The following is a 16,297-nucleotide window of genomic DNA, read 5'->3' on the forward strand; positions in this document are numbered from 1 at the left end:
CTTGCCACTCAATAGTAGTGTGGATCTGTAAAAAAGGGAGCAGTACCAAATGTTTTCCAAAAGTTAAATAATAATTCTGTGCAAACCATATTGCACCCAACACGTATCTCAAGTATTTCGATAGTACTGTAGGTCTGTTGTAGCACTAAGCTACAATTTAGAAAAAATAAAATTTCAAAAGCCCAATGACTGAGAATCTTTGAAGCCAGTGAATTTTAGGTTTTTAACATTTGGATGAAAAAACCTAAACTGCTTATACTACTGTACATAAGAGACAATGATTCAAAAGGAGCGACTTCTAACAAAGGATATCTGAATATATTCAAAAAATATGTGATGTTCAATTTTAACAATATTTCATATAAGGGATTTCTTACAAATCATGTTGATCAGAAAATTGTTTTTTCTTTTTTAAAAAAAATAACTAAATAAAATCATAAAGACAAGGTTTAAGCCTTAATACGGTAATAATATTTCTTATTTATCCGTGTGTGACATAATATTAGGATAAGTGTGTCAACAATTCTATAATACATATACCGTACTTGCCCTCCAGATGTATTCATACCCCCAATGGTAAAGGAAGAAAAAAACCATAGTGAAGTTACAGGTTGGATAACATGTGTTGCTTAAAATAATTGTAAAAATGATATACTGTAATCGGAATAGTGTCTCACTGAGCAAATTCATATCTAGGGTTTATCATTTCTGAATTCTAGAAAACATTAGGTACACATTTAATCACACCACATCTCCAACTATTCTTTAAATAACATCTAACAAAAACACATTGCTCTTGGGAAGTGCAATTCAGGCCTCTGGTACTGCATAGATTCCCCAGAAATTTTCCTGCGTACCTGGAGTACTAAAGAAAGTGACATCTAAGACATGCATCATTATGGTTAAGATCAGAGAGCTCTCCGAAGACAAATGATCATTGACCTCTACTACTGGGGTGGTTATGAAAGAGTCCACTAACAACTGAATCTGCCACTTTACAGTCTAGTCTGTTATTCAGAATAGTACTGGTATATTAGAAACCCTGCAAGGAAGAGCAAGGAAGAGGACACATGTACTGTGCATCTATAATTTGAAGTATTAGCACCAATTACTGTACATGATTAGCATTTCATAAAACCTTGATAAAACTCAGATTGTGAGAATTTATCTTCTAAAGCTGCTGAATTATACCGCAAAGGTAATGCTAAGAAAAAAAAGATCTCTCTCACAGTGTTTGATCTATTATTTATGTAATGTGTATTGGATCTCTGATGTAATAAAACTGATATATGTTTGCAACCCCCAACCCTCATCATTTACCTTCCCTCTGCCGCAAAACCAAAGCTCAGATCATAACCATCCGGAAAACTGAATGTAACATCTTGTTGACTTCTTTCAGAAAGCACTACTAAGAAAAATGTTTGCATTTGGTGAAGCCCTTTCATTTTTTCCTAACTTGCGTTAGTATGTAGCAATAGTAGTTGAGGTGTAGATTTCAAGGTTTAAGCATTCATTGCATACTGTGACATTGTTAGCTAATGAAATCTGATCTACCTGGAATTGTGAGGTCAGAAGAATACTATTTTGTGTTTGAGGAAAGCTATGTGGATAATGTGGATATAGTCCCTTCCATTACTGCTATTGGATATTCTTACAGTAAGAAAATATAAATGACTTTCAGGCTACAAAACCCATTACTAGTAATGACTTTCTATAGATATTTTATAGGAAATCTTTTTTTATTTGCTATTAAGCGTGTATAATTGCAGAAGCAATTCCAATCTGATTTCACAGTGCTACATCTTTCCATCTGCAATAATGATAACGTTTATATTTGCCTGGAGATAAGTACTGTATATCTGGCCTTGCATTTTCAGAAGCGGAAATGTTGTCAAAAATTCACATCTCATATTGTGAGAAATTCTTTAAATGCCCCCCGAGTAACCCCTTGTTAATGGGATTAGCTTTTCTGGCAAGGGACTCATAATTAGTAGATTTCTGAACTTGGTTTTTTGTCATGCTCTTCCTAACAGAATAATTAATTTTCAAAACAGCTTTATGTGTCTCTTCACTTATCTAAAAATTAATTTTTCACAATTATGCTGCTTAATGTCAGAGAGTATGCCTGTGATTTTTGTATTCTCTGAAGACTGCTTTTTATCTGTGAGGATTGATAAGTAATTTTTTATCTTAAATATCCACAGCAGCATACAATAAACCAATATAAAGAACACATTTTGTTTTTACTTTTTGATATAATGGGAATTTTAAATGTAAAAAAACATTAAATGTACATTATCAACAGCTAAGGTTTTAAAGTAGTAAATCAAATGAATACAAGGCTAAAATATATAATATATAATATATATTCAATTCATACTGTTCTGTGCATTCACTGAAATTACAAAGTAGTCTGATAATGGGCAACCATAATAGGTTGACATTTATTAAGGGTTTTAGCACTACTGCATGATAAATGTTTTCATACTTATTCAGAATTATAATTGCAACATACTGCATTAATAGGAATGAAATCTGTACAGTTACAGTAATTCAGTGAAAGAAACTAATGGTACCTTAAAACAACATGACAGAAGCATACCAACCATCAAAACTCCCTTCTTCAGATCAAATAAAGAAATATTTATTGTATATTTCCTTAAGACGTACAGTAACTGTAAAAATAATTACTATCCACAGGGATGCTGAACAGCACAACTACTTTTTCTGTTCTAAAATAATGAGCTGAGAAACTAGTTTGAGTGTCATAGCACACAGGAGAGAAAAATATTGATAACAAGACAGTTGGAGACATCAAGTTTAATTTTTAAAGAGACTTGGCATTTTCCACAGGCCTCTGTGTTAATCCTTTTCAAAATTCAAACCTTACATTTAGGAATTCTGCCAGAAGATCCCCTGAGTCTGCAAGAAACTAAGCCCTCTTAGTCTTTTTCTGGATTATGTCAGTATGAATAATATATTTTGTAGAGAAAAAAAATGAACAGCCCAAAACGACAAAACGAATTCCTCGTTTGTAAATAAAAATTGATTATTTTGAAAAGGCAGTTTTATCACAGACACATATTTAACTTAATGAATTATTATCATGGATGACACAGTGGTTGCCTCAGCATTGGTGCCCTGAGTTCAGTTCCTAGGGTACTATCTGTAATGAGTTTGTATGTTCTCCCAGTGCTTCTGTTTGGTCGCCACTGGGTACTCCAGTTTTCACACTCATTTCAAAGACATAAGGGTAGATTAATTAGGTTCTGGGAGAACTGGTCCTGATGTGAACGTCTCTGTGTGCTTTGTGTGTCTTTGGGTGTATGCTGCCTTGTATTCGTTGCTTGCTGGGATAGGCTCCAGCTCTCCCATGACCCGTATAAAGTGGTTAGAAAATGAATACATGTAAATATTATCACTTTAGAAAAAAAAGAGACATATCTCATCTTAACAAATACTGAAAATTGAAGCAAAATTAAAAATGTATCCAATTATTTTCAGCACGCCGCTGTTCCAGGGTTTAGAATAAATAAGATTAGGGGAATTACAATTTCTTATCATGATACTCTTGTTTAATTAAAACCAGACTATATACCAATTCAATGTTTTTTAAGACTGAATGGTATACTGAAGTAAAAAACTGAATAACTGAGAATCAGTGAAATAAGAAGTTAACCCTTTTAGTGCAATTAAGGGGGGATTAAAGATCACTTTTGGATAAACTGCTTGGTCCTGATTTCACCTTTTTGTACCCCCCCGGAACTATAAAAATAGTGAAACTCAGTTAATAGCAGTTTACATACATTTAAACCATTCCACAGATGAGTCAGATGGTGATGATTACAGAAGATAAACATCTTCTGGAACCATGGAACATGCCACGGTTGAAGTTCTGTGTGGTTTGATTGTAGAAGTAAAACTGAGATTAACTCTCTACTTGGTAACCTCTGTGCACACAGTTTGTTAATCTGTTATGCAAGATGTTTTAATAATGCTCTGTGCACAGTCAGACCATGCAAATATGTGTCTGAATTTAGCCTAACCTCAGTTTTTAATGGACAGAAATCAAAAGTCATTACCATTGAAAGATAAGTTAAACCAGCATGTTAATGTACAGTATTATTGATGGTGGAATATTCCCTTCTTCCAATAGTGTGACTCTGGAAAAATTTCACATACAGTATAACTCTCAAATGGTTGTTCTTTTTAAAAGTCCATGGCGTTTCCTGGTTCTTACCCAAGACTCAAAAGGTTTCAACAAAAGCAGGAATAAACTGCTTTATAATTAGTGGCTTCACCCCTGCATAGATATTAACATTTAAACTTGAGTATATTATGCAATAGTGATTGAAACACATAAGTGAACCTTATTTAACAGTTCAAGGGTGTATTTGGCTACCTCTAGTGGCAGTCATGTAGTATTGACAGTGGGACTCTTGCCATAATATGTACAGTATACAAGAGGGAGAAAAACGGCACGTGTGAATTATTCAAGGTAAGGGAATATTATAAGAACGTATTAGTATTAATTGAAAAAAGAACAATAGGAAAAAAACTATTGTAACATATCACCTCTTGATAAATAGTTGCGTGCCTCATTATGTTCTAGTATGAAATTGTTGGAGATATTTCCTCTGCTTATTGATTCTAGAAATGTATCTCTTAACTTCCTGCATTCCTTTATATTTACAGTATTATGATGTGAATTTGAATTGGAAAATTCCAATTGTTCATTCCTCATTTTAATCTTTTAATTTTACTTTTTTGTAGATTCATAATGAAATGCAATGTGTTTAGTGTACAGTACGTTTCCTATACCATGGTTTGAAATGTTAAGATTATGACCAAGAAATTGTTTTTATTGGTAAATGAACTGATCAATTAATGGAACATTCTGGTTCTCCTGACAAGTAGTAGTGCTTTAGCTGAGATTGATGCTGAAATTAATGAAAGGGGACATACTGATGGAAGTGTTCAAGAGGATGTTGCTAGCAAATTTGGCCCATGGGAGGTGGTTGGCCCAGATATCCTGAAAGGAGGAGACACGACACTGCAGGTACCTGGTCTTAGTTTGCACTTTCAGTTTGGCCATTTTGTCTCTGGGCGATATTTGGCAGACAGGTCATTCCGAATGCTGAGTTGACTGCAAAAAGCTCTCCAGAACCTGGAAATAAATGGGAGACCCCAAGTGGAGATGAGGGAATCGGGAAACCCATGGAGTCAAAACTAGGGGTGCACTGATATGGAATTTCTGGGCTGATAACGATAACTGATAAACGGCTTGTTGTGGCCGATATAGATATCGATAGCCGATAATTTTACTTTTTTGCTTTTTTTAAACAAGTTCACACTATAATCCACAGCTGACGTGAAATGAGGGTAAGAAAGTTCAGAAGTTCATTTGTCTGTTACGAAGCTGACGTCTCTGACTCAGTAATTCTATTCCAAAGCTGAGTTGGTTGGAGCAAAAGTGGGAACAAAACTCTAATAAATCTCAGCTTTTCTCAATGGCTTTGATAGTTTCTCACTCGCCCAATTTGGGTTGGGGAACTTGTCATAATCCGATAACTGGAAGGATTCATAGACAGGTTGCGAAACTGCTTAGTTAAAGCCCCAGCTAGGGTTAGGATTAGCGTTTCCCACACTGATTAGACAATTTTAAAGGTCAGGGCTGAATTTTGGGGCCCCAAGTCAGGTTTAGGAATAGTGTTTTTTTGCTCCCATCTGAATTTTTTTTCCCCGGAAACTCTCTGGGGCCTGGATGGTGCAGTGCACCACGCAGTCATTATATCGCAAAAATATGTCAGTCACATAAAAAGTTGTTACCAAGCATTACTGAATCCCATTCATTTACAAGAGCTTTGATCAATGGTTTTGATTGTTTCCCACTCCTACTTTTTGGTTGGGGAACATGTCAAAATCTGATGCCCAGAGACGTTCAGATATAATTGTGGAAATACTCGGTTCACACCCCAGGTAGAGTTAGGGTTAGCGTTCACACACTACTTAGACAATTTCTAATGTCAGGACTGGATTGTGGGCCCAAGTCAGGTTTAGTACGAGTGGTTTATTGCTCCTATATTAATTTTTTTTTTCTGGAAACTCTTGGGCCTGCATGGTGCGGTGCACCATACTCTCATTGTATCCCAAAAATGAGTCGGTAGCATAAAAAGTTGTAATAAAGCATCATTGAATGCCATTCACTTGTCTGAGCTTTGATCAATGGTTTTGATTGTTTCCCACTACTACCTTTTGGTTTGGGGAACATGTCAAAATCCTATGCCCAGATCCATTCAGAAATAGATCGTGAAAATGCTCAGTTGATGTAACAGGTAGGGTTAGGGTTAGCGTTCACACACTACTTAGACCATTTGTAAGGTCAGGACTGGATTTTGTGGCCCAAGTCAGGTATTGGAGAAGTGTTTTTTTGCTCCCATCTGAATTTTTTTTTTCTGGAAACTCTCTGGGGCCTGGATGGTGCTGTGCACCACGCAGTCATTATATCACAAAAATATGTCAGTCACATAAAAAGTTGTTACCAAGCATTATTGAATCCTATTTACTTGCATGAGCTTTGATCAATGGTCTTGATTGTTTCCCACTCCTGCTTTTTGTTTTGGGGAACATGTCAAAATCCGATGCCCAGAGACTTTCAGAAATGCTTCGTGGAAATGCTCAAAATTCAAGATTCTGTCAGATCAAAAGTGTAACAAGACATTATGGAATCTTTTAAATTTCTACCAGCTTTTCTCAATGGCTTCTATTGTTTCTCACTAATACAATTTGGTTTGGGGAACGTCAAAATCTGATGACTGGAGACAGATTGCAAAACTGCTCAGTTGAAGCCCCAGCTTGGGTTAAGGTTAGCGTTCACACACTTTTTAGACAATTGTTATGCTCAGTGCCAGATATTGGGGCCTAAGACTCAAATGCTTGTTATAAATGCTTGTTTTAGAAATTTATTTTTTTTAATTAAAAATAAGAAGATTCCCTTCAAAATTATAAGGGAACAGTACAAAACTAGAACAAAAACAAAATAAAACAGCTGAGCATTATCCACTGCCTTTCTAAAGACTAGGCTCTTTTCTGTTATGTGGTCATTAACAGCTTTATTTCTGCTTGTCAATATGAAAGCAAGATTTTAGAAATTTCATTCTCAACTTTGTGCTCCACCTGCTTTTAAAGAAATTAATAAAGATACACGGCGCATGTGGCAGGGTATCCAGGCCATTACTGCCTACAGGGCTACTCCACGCGCCAGTGACAGAGATGCTTCCCTTCTGGAATCGCTGAATAACTTCTATGAGGGATTTGAAACACTAAATACAGTGCCTGCGATAAAGACCATACCTCCTCCCCTTTGATCAGGTGCTTTGCCTGTTCTCAGCTGATGTGAGGAAGACACTAGCAAAAGTTAACCCAGGTAAGGCTGCTGGACCTGACAACATGCCTGGTTGTGTGCTCAAGGAATGTGCAGCACAGTTTGCTGAATTTTTTTACAGACATTTTAATATCTTCCTGTGCCAGGCAGTTATTCCTGTATGTTTCAAGACCACCAAGATTATATCAGTGCTGAAGAAGACTACTGTGTCCTGTCTCAATGATTATCACCCCATGGCACTCACACCATATGTTTTTCCTGTCTAGCTGTGCACAGCACTGTGTCAATTTGCAAGGAGAAAGTGATATAAAACCACCCAAAAGATTGCAAGAGAGCAAAAAAGGAATGGAGAACGGCCATTTCTTTTTACCCGTGGGTCGCTTTATCACATTCCATCTAGTTTTGAGGATGTACAAATTGTTGTTGTACTATAAATGTGACTACCTTCTCCAGGATTTTTTTTTTGAGGCAGGTTTTTGGAGACTTATTTTGAAAGATGCTGCCAAACTAGCATCGCTTAATATAGCTCGCTTCACGCTACTACAGGGAATTTTGTCCTCCTTTCCTTACCGTCGTTTTCAAGAGCGTTTGGTTGCTAAGATACCTAATCCTGCAACAAAAAGTTAAAGTAGCACGCCTGGATTTAGCAAACGAAAGTCTATAAAAAGGAACAAAAAGGTTATATAAATAATTAAAAATATGTAATTATGGTTTAATTTATTTTTGTGATTGGAGTCTTGAAACGTCTGTTCTAAACATTTCTTGGTAAGTTATTAGTGTAATACAAAGTATTAAGAGTAGTTTGTCGTTCGTACCGTCTTTCTAACTGCTTTAGACAAGGAAAAGTCATGTAACAATAACGTTTTCATTTATGTAAATATGTCACGAGGCTTTACGGTTAACACCAGTTTGAGTTTTCTTTTATTAGATTTTCCAAAGCGTTGGCACTTGTGGAAGACAATGGATTTCAGCATTCGTCAGTTATTGGCAAAAGCCGAATCTGAAAAGGGTATGCGCTCAAGCTGTCTCAAGTGTTTATTAGCTATTTTTATGTGAATGCATTTTTGATTAACTCTCTCTCCTATAGACGTCGAGGCTTTGAAGAATGCGTATCATTTGATCAAAGCAGCCACAGAAGAAAGAACAGCATCGGATACGACTGGGAGCTTCAGTCCCGAATTAAATGTTCTTTGTGCAGAGCACGCGCTCCAGGTACAAAATCCAAATCCTTATTCTGTAATACCTATCAACAGATTCAAACTAACAAAACCTGGTATTGAATTCTTCCAGTTTTCTGATTTTGTGCACTGATCGAAACAGGCCACAGAAAAAGAGCAGCATCGGGTACATTGTAAAAGAAAGTTTAACAACTTTAATGGAGACTCACTTTAACTGTGTCGTTAAGTTTTACACTTTTCACCATGGAATAAATGTGGGGAGGCCTTTTATCCAGTCTGCTCCATTTGGTAGTTAGGAGCTATTTGATCCCAGCTGTTTGTGAGCACCAGGGTATCAGCTTCAGCAGTATGGCTGAATGGTTTGTTCCATACTCCTCCCACCCTTTAAAAAGTGTAAATAAGTACGTCCTGTCCTTAGTTTTAAATTAACTTCCAAATAATTTCTACTTCTGTCCTCTGGTTTGTGTTTCACTTTTTTTCTAGTGTATTCCATGTTTTATTTTGGAAAGTCAACTGGGTTGAGGCAAAGTGTCCTTAAGAATTCTGAATACTTGTATTAGGTCCCCATATTGTCTTCTCTGTTCAAGACTAAAAAACTGTAGGGCAGGGATCAGTGGTCTAAAACTCAGGTCTTGGAAGGTCTTCTGGCTTTTGTTCCAACATTAGTAGTCAATTAAACAATTAGCCTAATTATTTTCTAAATTCATACCTGAAGAAGGCTCCACGGCCGAAACGTTGTGTTTTCTTTCTTCTCTTTTCAGCATGGAATAAACCTATTACTTGTTCCTTTACAGCCTACGCATGCTGGCACAGCTACCCACCTGAAACATTTTCTAAATTATACACATACAGTATATTTCTTATGATCTTTCCCAATTGATTACAAAAAGATGGAGTTGAGTATAAATCACCTTGGAGCCTGGTTAGAAGTTTTACATGTATGCAGTTAATTAAATGACTGTACCAATTACAGTATGTAACTGACTCTAGGCCCTCCAGGAATTGAGTTTGAGATCCCTTGTTTAGGACATTCCCTTCAGCCTTGGAATATTTTATGGTGTTTTCCTCTGTTTTCAGCATACATTCACTGTGCTTTACTGCACTGACCATAGTATTAACATGGATCATTTCCCATTTTCAGGGAAGGCATATTGAAACTACAGGACAAAGCTACATAATAGCTACAGATGCCACAACAAAGCTACAGTATAATGATTTGTAAAAGCTGTTGGTAAATTATTTACCGTACCATTCAGTGGTTTTTGGATAGAATCAAAAAGTCCATCGTAGAAAGCAATAAAATCAATTGAGTTAACTTGAATATTGACATTATTTAAACCAGGAAAAAGCTTTCAAGAGATCAAATTCGAGCACTTCATTTTATACTGATGCCAGTCTCAATAGTCAGCATTAATTAATCATTACAAATTGGAAAAGAGGTTGCAATGTAAGGATAATAAAAACATACCACAATTATGTACAGTTTCAGTATTTGAATGATTTTTTTGTTTGCTTTAAGCAGTATTGTATATTTTAGGTCATCTTGGATCAGAGGATATGCTAAGGTAGAAAAATAATAAACACTGCAAGGTCAGGAAAATATTTTTATCACATTAATACTACCAATTAGACATTTGGAACTGAAAAAGTGACAGTGGGTCAGTGGGTTTCTAATTAGAAGAGTAACATTTTTTAGACCTTGGTCATTTCTTTCCAAGCTGTGGCTTTCATACATAGATGATAGACATGATGACATACTGCTTTCTCAAAATATAACATCTAATTTTTATAATGAAAAAGGTGTTAGGTTAGCAGCAGGTGGTCTAGTGTAGAAATATTACTACAAATAGAAAGCAACCCTTAATGTGATAAATAAATGTTCATTTTTTAAAACCAGCTCTACATATGTTAAACATTAGATGTCTTTAACATTAGATGTTAAAGATTAGATGTCTACATTGTGTCAGACCCATATCACTGTATCTATAAATGTACTTTTTATACTGTAATTGTCTTTGGGGAGTGACCTATTGGATATTTCACCTAACCAATCAGTATCACTGGATTATTATCTGTGATTATATATACCCAGGAAGTGAGGCTTCCTGACAGTCTGTCAATATGACGCCTGAAGCGTAGAGCAGATCCTATCTGAATGCATTGTACAGTACAGAAGGGGTCAGAGGGAAATGTTCCTGACAAGTGACTTAACCATTAAATGTGCTCATCCAAGTACAGATTCAGCTCTACAATCCTGGATCACAGGTTAGAGCCTGGGTCATGTCACTAATACCTAAGCAGCAGCAGCAAACATCTCTGCGTTGCTGAGTGTAGGTTATAGGGAATAGTCAGGCTCTCTCAGCTCTGGGTTAACACCGTGCCTGCAGCGGCTTCCAAAGTGCTTTCAAGTTTTCTGTGTTGCCAATGTGGACATACAGTACCTGCTGTCTGCGATGTGCTGAAAAAAGGTGAGGAGCTTGAAGGTGGACACATTGGAAGTGTTTGCCTACACTTTGCCGTTCTCTTCTCCCGTGTTAATGGGTTTGTAACTGTGCGCCAAGATATGAAAAACACAGAACTGGTCATTCCAAAATATGGTGGACATACCCAAAATATTTGGCAATTCTAAATGTAAGAAAAAAGAAAACTGCTGAATGTGATTTTCTGCATATTGTGTTTTAACCTGATATCTGAAAACAATAAGCAAATTATCAAAGTTGACATAAAAAAATGTCATTTCCGTAACTCCCTGAATCCAACTGAATGATATCTGGCAAGGACTAGTGCACCTTAAGAAAATAGATTTTTGGGACAATTTGTTTTTAGTTCAGGGTGAAGTGGGAAGGGGTGAGCCATAAATGTTATTAAACATAATCTTGAATATAATCATAAATAAATATTCTGTAGTCTCTAACACCCTTGGGACAATTTGGTAAGTGTAGCCTTATGAGTATTGCAAAGTATTTGTGTTCTGAAGTTTTAATGACCTATAAACCTGCAGGGTGCAAAACAAAGATAAATAAATAATAAATTAATGCACTTTTCAGTAAATGTAATTTTAATATTTAACTTTCAGGACTTCGTTTTAACAGTTAATTTTTTTTTTACATTTTTACTTAGAAGTTGGATTTTTTTATATTATCTAAATATGATTAATGTGATTAATCATTTCTCAAATTAAATGTTTTTTTTCCCAAGTTGGGCAATAAGGAGATCAGTAAGGACTGCCTAAAGATGTACTTTAAGGGACAGCCTCCAAAAAGTCAATTTCTTGGCAGAGCTTATTTGTGCCAAGGCCAGCTGTTTGCTCCAGAAACTTTTGGAAATGTGGTAGGAGTACTTTTCTTAATTTTATTAAATATTTTTCTACCTTCAGTTGAAGTTGAAGAAATTAATTTAAAATAACTAATATGTACATTTCAATCTCCAACTATTCCTTTATATCTTGAGTTAATTTTTAAAAGCTTACTTTTTCCTCTGGCAATTTGTTTCTGCTAAGTAGTGTTTCTACGACATGTGTATCATATATTGTTTGAGACAATACAAACAGTAGCACAGGGGATGCAAGCAATTTAACAATATTTTTAACTTTAAATTTTAATCCACAAAATAAATGTACAGTACTTACATTTGCGTAATTGAATAATTAGAAACAAATATCAAAACTCCACCCTTAAACACAATATTGTGCAAAGGTGACAAGGAATAAAATCCATCATCATTATTATTTAGGGTAAGCTTTTTCTATTGAGATCATTTCTCCTGTAATTTACAGTAAATGGTTCTTAGACTTCCCTTTTTTTGTCCGGAGCATAGGGATTTTATTACAGGGATGCAAATGATATGCAGTTTCATATTACTTTGGAATCATTGAATACCTATTTGACGTTCTCTAGTGTTTAACATTTTTTCTTGTCCAATTGGATAGTTAAAAAAACTTTGTTTTGGTTATAAAAATGCTGCTTTCATGTTTAATTTTATCAAATTTTCTGCTGATTTTAGGAAGAACTGGAAAAGGCAGCTGTGTATTTCCTTAAAGCAATTGAGATTTCAAAAGAACAGCCGAGGTATGCTATTTAAGCAGAAATCTGAGTTATCTTTCTCTGTTATCTTTTTCTGCTTAAAAGTGAATGATGGTCAAATTGTTTTAATTTCAGAAAATATATATTTTTGTATTTACTAGTATTATTCAATCAGAATTTGTATGTATGCAGTAATATAAACATAACTATGCCAGTAACAAATTTAAACTGTTATTATTATCCAGAAATATTTAGCAGAACTAACTAATCAAAGGCAACTGCTAAAAATATTTATAAAAATGTAGCTATATTGTAGGACTTCAAAGTTATGAAGTTTGCATGTCCATGGTGGACATTATTGCACAAACCTTCAAGATGTTAATTATTAACTAATGGTCAGGAGATAACACTTGAGGCCAATAGTCTTATTTTTATTTTAGTGTTTCTTCTGAAGGAAGACATTTCCTAGAATCTAGAATCCTTATTAATAATATTATTCTGTTATTTATTTAATTATTCTGAGTATACTGTTGCTATTGATGTGTATTAAAGAGAAAAGTGGTCATTATCTGAGATGTTTATCTGAGCATAACTGTTACAAGTATCAAATGCAGGTAGTAAATTCCAGCCCTGTCCAAGTACTTTATATACTTTAGATAATTAATGAGGGCTGCATTACTTTAATGCAATTGAATTAAGAGAAGGCAGTAGAACAAAGTTTAATATTCAATATTTAGATACTGGATATGGCCTCTAAACCCCTTTCCTACAATAAAATGTCAGAGGTATAATGTATTAATATGACCCCATTAACCAATTGTTTCTTTGTCTACTTAAATATTTAATTAGGAAAACTTTTACAGTTGATATAGAGTCAAATAAATTAAAATTATTAGAGTAAGACCATATTATCTTTCTTAATTGCACAATATTTTATCTGTGTGAATTTTCATTTTGAAACTGTTTCTATCATGAGTAAAATTGCTTTTAGTGATTTCTGGTTTTCAAATACTGTTTTTTAATATGTATGTTTTTGCCCTTTTTTAAAATAATAGTAGTGGCTAAAAAAGAACTGATTTACATATATTACATATATTAATTTGGTTTTTATTTTGAAGTTTTTTTGTTGTTGTTGGTCATGAAAAACAAGTTTTTGATTTGCAAAAAGATACACAAGTTAATAGAATTTTGTAAATTGTTATTGTATTATAAAGGTCATTTTAGGATGGAACACAAAAGCATTTTGTAAGTTTTAATTATCTAATAATATAATCCAGACCCAGTTTTGTAAAAGAGCAAATGTACTCACTTGTGACTCCTATCAAACCATCTACAAAATGTTTTATTGTCCCACTAAGACTAAATGTGACGTTTTGTATATATTTCAATTTTTCCTTCACAGGTACTACTTTGTGATTTTCAATGCATCTGTGCTTTACTGGCAAATGGTCAGACCATTCCTCAGACCTGGATTTCGTCAATTTTTAATACCCACTTTAACTCAGGTCTGCAAATCTCTGGAGGAAATCGGAGAGTCAGATTACAGTTGGAGGGCACAGCTAATGTTGTGAGTTTTCAGTTGGTTTCACATTAAATTACCAAGGCCTGATTATTTGTGAGTTAGTTTGGTTTTGCACTTCAAAAAGGTAATCAAGTTGCAAGCTCAATTAATTAGATGTTGATTTCTTGCATCAAATGTAATTTGATGTGACATTTTACAAATATGAACCTGCAAATTTTACTTTTCCAGTCTCAGTTTGTTATTGCAGTAAATAGGCTATATTCACAATACAATCCAAAAACACCAAGAAAATACCTCTGAAAGATATACTGTGTATGTTGACATACTGTATACAGTATGTGCAAAAACTGCATAAAGATCAAGTTCACTAAGAGGTGCACAAAAAAGTTCAATCACAGGCCAAGAATGCAAATATAAAATAAAATACATTACACAGAAAATTAATAAATATATAATATTAATACAGAAAAAAATTATAATAAATAAATTTCAACGTTTAGTGTCAGGTTACTCAAAAATAAAATTCCTGTTTTCCCATTAACAGAGAGCTAGTGGAGTCCTTTTTAGATGCAAGAAAAATTAAAGAAGCTGCCAGTTTTGCTAAAGTTACATCAGAATTCATTGAAGCAAATGCTCCAGATCTCTACCCAAAGATCTTTTCCCTTCAGGTAACTCTTTTTTGTCTGTAAAATAGTTGAATACTTCGTGAACAGTGTTTGGTAAGAAGATGAATGTAGATTTTCAGGGATGATTAAAGATTTTAAATATACATTTCATGGTTTGTTTTTAAGCTATGAGACTGCTTATTAAGTAATGACTTTTTTAAAACTTTTTTATTGGATTTGACAATTTTACTACTGCATAGTGTATTTAAAATTCTCATCCATAATTAAGCGTGATTTCCGTTTGGTGTAATGCATAATTAAGCAATAATTTATGTAAGACATCACATTAATCATAGAATTAACTTGTCTTCCATCACTTTGATTTGAAATGAGAGATCTATTATTTTATTTTGTAATATAGTTACATTTTTTTCAGGTACGCCACAAACTAATGGATCTTGCCAAAGCAGCCAAGAAAGCCAAAGCTAATCTTGGTTTAGCAGTTATTTATAAAATGCAGAAAATAAAATCGTAAGTTATTTGGAAATATTACCTGTAACATTCTAACATTTCACCAGATTTTGTAATGAGAGTGTCTTCATTTATAGATAGTTCTGTCAAGAAATGTTTTTGATTTGTTATTAAGTGCTTAAAATAATATGTACACTGGTATTTTTTACTTTTATGAGAAACACATTATTATTTATTGTCAAGATACAACTTACCTCTTCCTCTCTTTTTCCACAATGTCTTATTTATGTAAATGAAATATTAACATAAGTATATAAGTATTAACATATGTATTATTCTCCATTTAGTCAACTGGAAACCAGTGAATCAGTAAAAGACAGCGCAGCACAACTGAAAAACATTTACCTTCTTCTGGTGCAGTCTGAATTAGGACGCTCACTAAGTCCATTCCAAGGTTCAGCTTCTAAGCTGACGGAGAGTGTTTCTCAGATCCTGATGTCAGAAAGGTATGTTTATATTATCTGAAATGAGAACCTTATGGGCAAAAAGCACTATACAGAATAGTGAGGTTGCTTTAATTTCTGCACTAACAGAAAATAGGCAATCCGTAATGAAAAAGTATTTTATTTCTGTAAAATCCATATTAGAAAAATACTCTCTGACATGAGCTCCGTGAAGTTGGTCCCCCTACAGACAGCACAAATGATGAAACCCACCTCATTCGTTAGTGCTACGTTTGTGCCGGTTTGTGCCATTGAAAGCAGCGTTTGTGCTGCTTTCGTTTCCGAGATATAGCACCTTGTTTTTCGGGGTCGTGACATCACTCAGCCCCCCTACAATGTCGTAGGGGAACCGGATCGGTCTCATTCGTTAGTGCTGCGTTTGTGCCGTTGAGAGTAACTTGGTCTGGTCCATAGATATAACATCTTCTTTTTCAGGGGGTGACATCACTCAGCCCCCCCCCACAACGTTGTAGGGGTACCAGACTGGTCTCAATCGTTAGTGCTGCATTTGTGCCGGTTTTTCAAAGAACCTAGATATATGTTCACTTCTGTTCTGTGAAAATAAAAATATTTTCCAATATTGCCACGGTCTACATGTGTGAGATGGTGGTA

At 34.7% G+C, this 16,297-nt stretch overlaps 1 protein-coding gene across 4 annotated transcripts in view; it reads left to right on the forward strand.

The window, feature by feature from the left end:
* Positions 1-7,965: 7,965 nt before the first annotated feature.
* The window catches only part of cfap46 (cilia and flagella associated protein 46), a 58,904-nt gene continuing 50,572 nt past the window's right edge, over positions 7,966-16,297 (forward strand). For 3 of the 4 annotated variants that reach the window (XM_088635011.1, XM_088635012.1, XM_088635015.1), the window contains exons 1-9: positions 7,966-8,149; positions 8,313-8,393; positions 8,472-8,596; positions 11,761-11,892; positions 12,565-12,629; positions 13,987-14,151; positions 14,651-14,774; positions 15,148-15,242; positions 15,530-15,688. In XM_088635011.1, the coding sequence (XP_088491137.1) occupies positions 8,345-8,393; positions 8,472-8,596; positions 11,761-11,892; positions 12,565-12,629; positions 13,987-14,151; positions 14,651-14,774; positions 15,148-15,242; positions 15,530-15,688 (914 nt within the window). In that variant the 5' untranslated portion in view covers positions 7,966-8,149; positions 8,313-8,344. The remainder of the gene's footprint in view (positions 8,150-8,312; positions 8,394-8,471; positions 8,597-11,760; positions 11,893-12,564; positions 12,630-13,986; positions 14,152-14,650; positions 14,775-15,147; positions 15,243-15,529; positions 15,689-16,297) is intronic. The other variant, XM_088635016.1, reaches the window with a different exon arrangement.

This window comes from Lepisosteus platostomus, chromosome 6, assembly GCF_059453375.1.
Source record: "Lepisosteus platostomus isolate fLepPlt1 chromosome 6, fLepPlt1.hap1, whole genome shotgun sequence".
NCBI lineage: Eukaryota > Metazoa > Chordata > Actinopteri > Semionotiformes > Lepisosteidae > Lepisosteus > Lepisosteus platostomus.